We start from the raw sequence: 1,494 nt of genomic DNA on the forward strand, positions 1-1,494 counted from the left end.
CCTGCAAGGATAAGATGAACCAACAATTCACATGGCATCATCTCGTGGCCCATCATGGTCACCACTATCACCATGACCCCATCGCGGTCACCATGTACTATGAAATGCATGAGCATACTCTAACTCTTTTCACCATAATCATTAATTAAATGCAGCTATTAAAAGATTCCCCATTTTTAAAACTCATTTAACACTAATGATTTTTCAAATACAACACAGAGCATACTCAAACATATTTATTAACACCAATTTCAATTTCCAAAAACACACATAAATCACCTTTCTAAATTCAATCCACACATAAATTGAATTAAATTCATTTTCCACCAACACACACATAAATTGAATTAAATTCTTTTTCCACCAATCCACACATAAATTTTTCTCAAAAATTCATAATATTAATTATGAACACCTCAATTTCACCAAACATGAGTCACTATAATTTTCAAACATTAATCCCCCGCAACAATATTCAGTATTTTAATTTTTTTTACAAAAAAAAAAAAATAAAGAGAAGACAATAATTATCACATGGATGTGATGAGAGTCCAAACCAAGCAGAATTTCAGAAGGTCTTCAAATCTACGACACTACTTGGAAAGTCCAATAACATTCAAAGCCTTCAGCAAGTTAAACAATGAGTATTTTCTCATCTTCTATAGTCTGAATAGAAGTGTTGTAATGATAATACACATCTCACAAAGTGGTGGTTAACTAAAGATAAATGAACCCAAAAAACTTTACAACCACTGATCCAAGATTATGCCACTTGAAAATTCTAAAAGTGATAGAGAAATTAAGGTGGAACTTTGTCGCAAGTCAAATTATGTGATGCAGACAATATATACTATAACTTTGGTGCCAAAGAATAAATGGGGATGACTAACGCATGATATGAACACCTAAAAACTAGGGATGGGCAAAAAAACCAAATATTGAACTGATTTATAGAACTGAACCGAACCAAACCACTTTTAAATTAAACCGGTTCAAAAAATTTAAAAACCAAATTTTATTTTAAAATCAGTTTTTTTAACTAAACTGATTTTAAACAAAATAGGTGCTAACCAAATTTAGTTTTGATTCTACCAAAACCTCAAAATCTCAAAACCCTAAAATCAGCCTCAAAACCCTAAAATTGAAATGAAGCTTATGGCCGCCGCCGTTCGCCGCCGCCGTTCGCCGCCGCCGCCGCCGCTACCGCAAATAGAAAAGTCATCTCTTCTCTCTTCGCACAACGATCGCACTTCGTCTTCTCTCTTCGCACAACGATCGCACTTCGTCTTCTCTCTTCGCACAACGATCGCACTTCGTCTTCTCTCTTCGCACAACGATCGCACTTCGTCTTCTCTCTTCGCACAACGATCGCACTTCGTCTTCTCTCTTCGCACAACGATCGCACTTCGTCTTCTCTCTTCGCACAACGATCGCACTTCGTCTTCTCTCTTCGCACAACGATCGCACTTCGTCTTCTCTCTTCGCACAACGATC

General features: G+C 36.5%; 1 protein-coding gene across 1 annotated transcript in view; it reads left to right on the forward strand.

Annotated features, from left to right (window-relative positions):
* Nucleotides 1-1,146: 1,146 nt before the first annotated feature.
* LOC105852014 (zinc finger BED domain-containing protein RICESLEEPER 2-like) overlaps nucleotides 1,147-1,494 on the forward strand; it is a 3,288-nt gene continuing 2,940 nt past the window's right edge. The window contains exon 1 of the mRNA XM_073367464.1: nucleotides 1,147-1,470. Coding sequence (XP_073223565.1) covers nucleotides 1,147-1,470 — 324 coding nt within the window. The remainder of the gene's footprint in view (nucleotides 1,471-1,494) is intronic.

Source organism: Cicer arietinum, chromosome 4, assembly GCF_000331145.2.
Source record: "Cicer arietinum cultivar CDC Frontier isolate Library 1 chromosome 4, Cicar.CDCFrontier_v2.0, whole genome shotgun sequence".
In the NCBI taxonomy this organism is placed as follows: Eukaryota; Viridiplantae; Streptophyta; class Magnoliopsida; order Fabales; family Fabaceae; genus Cicer; species Cicer arietinum.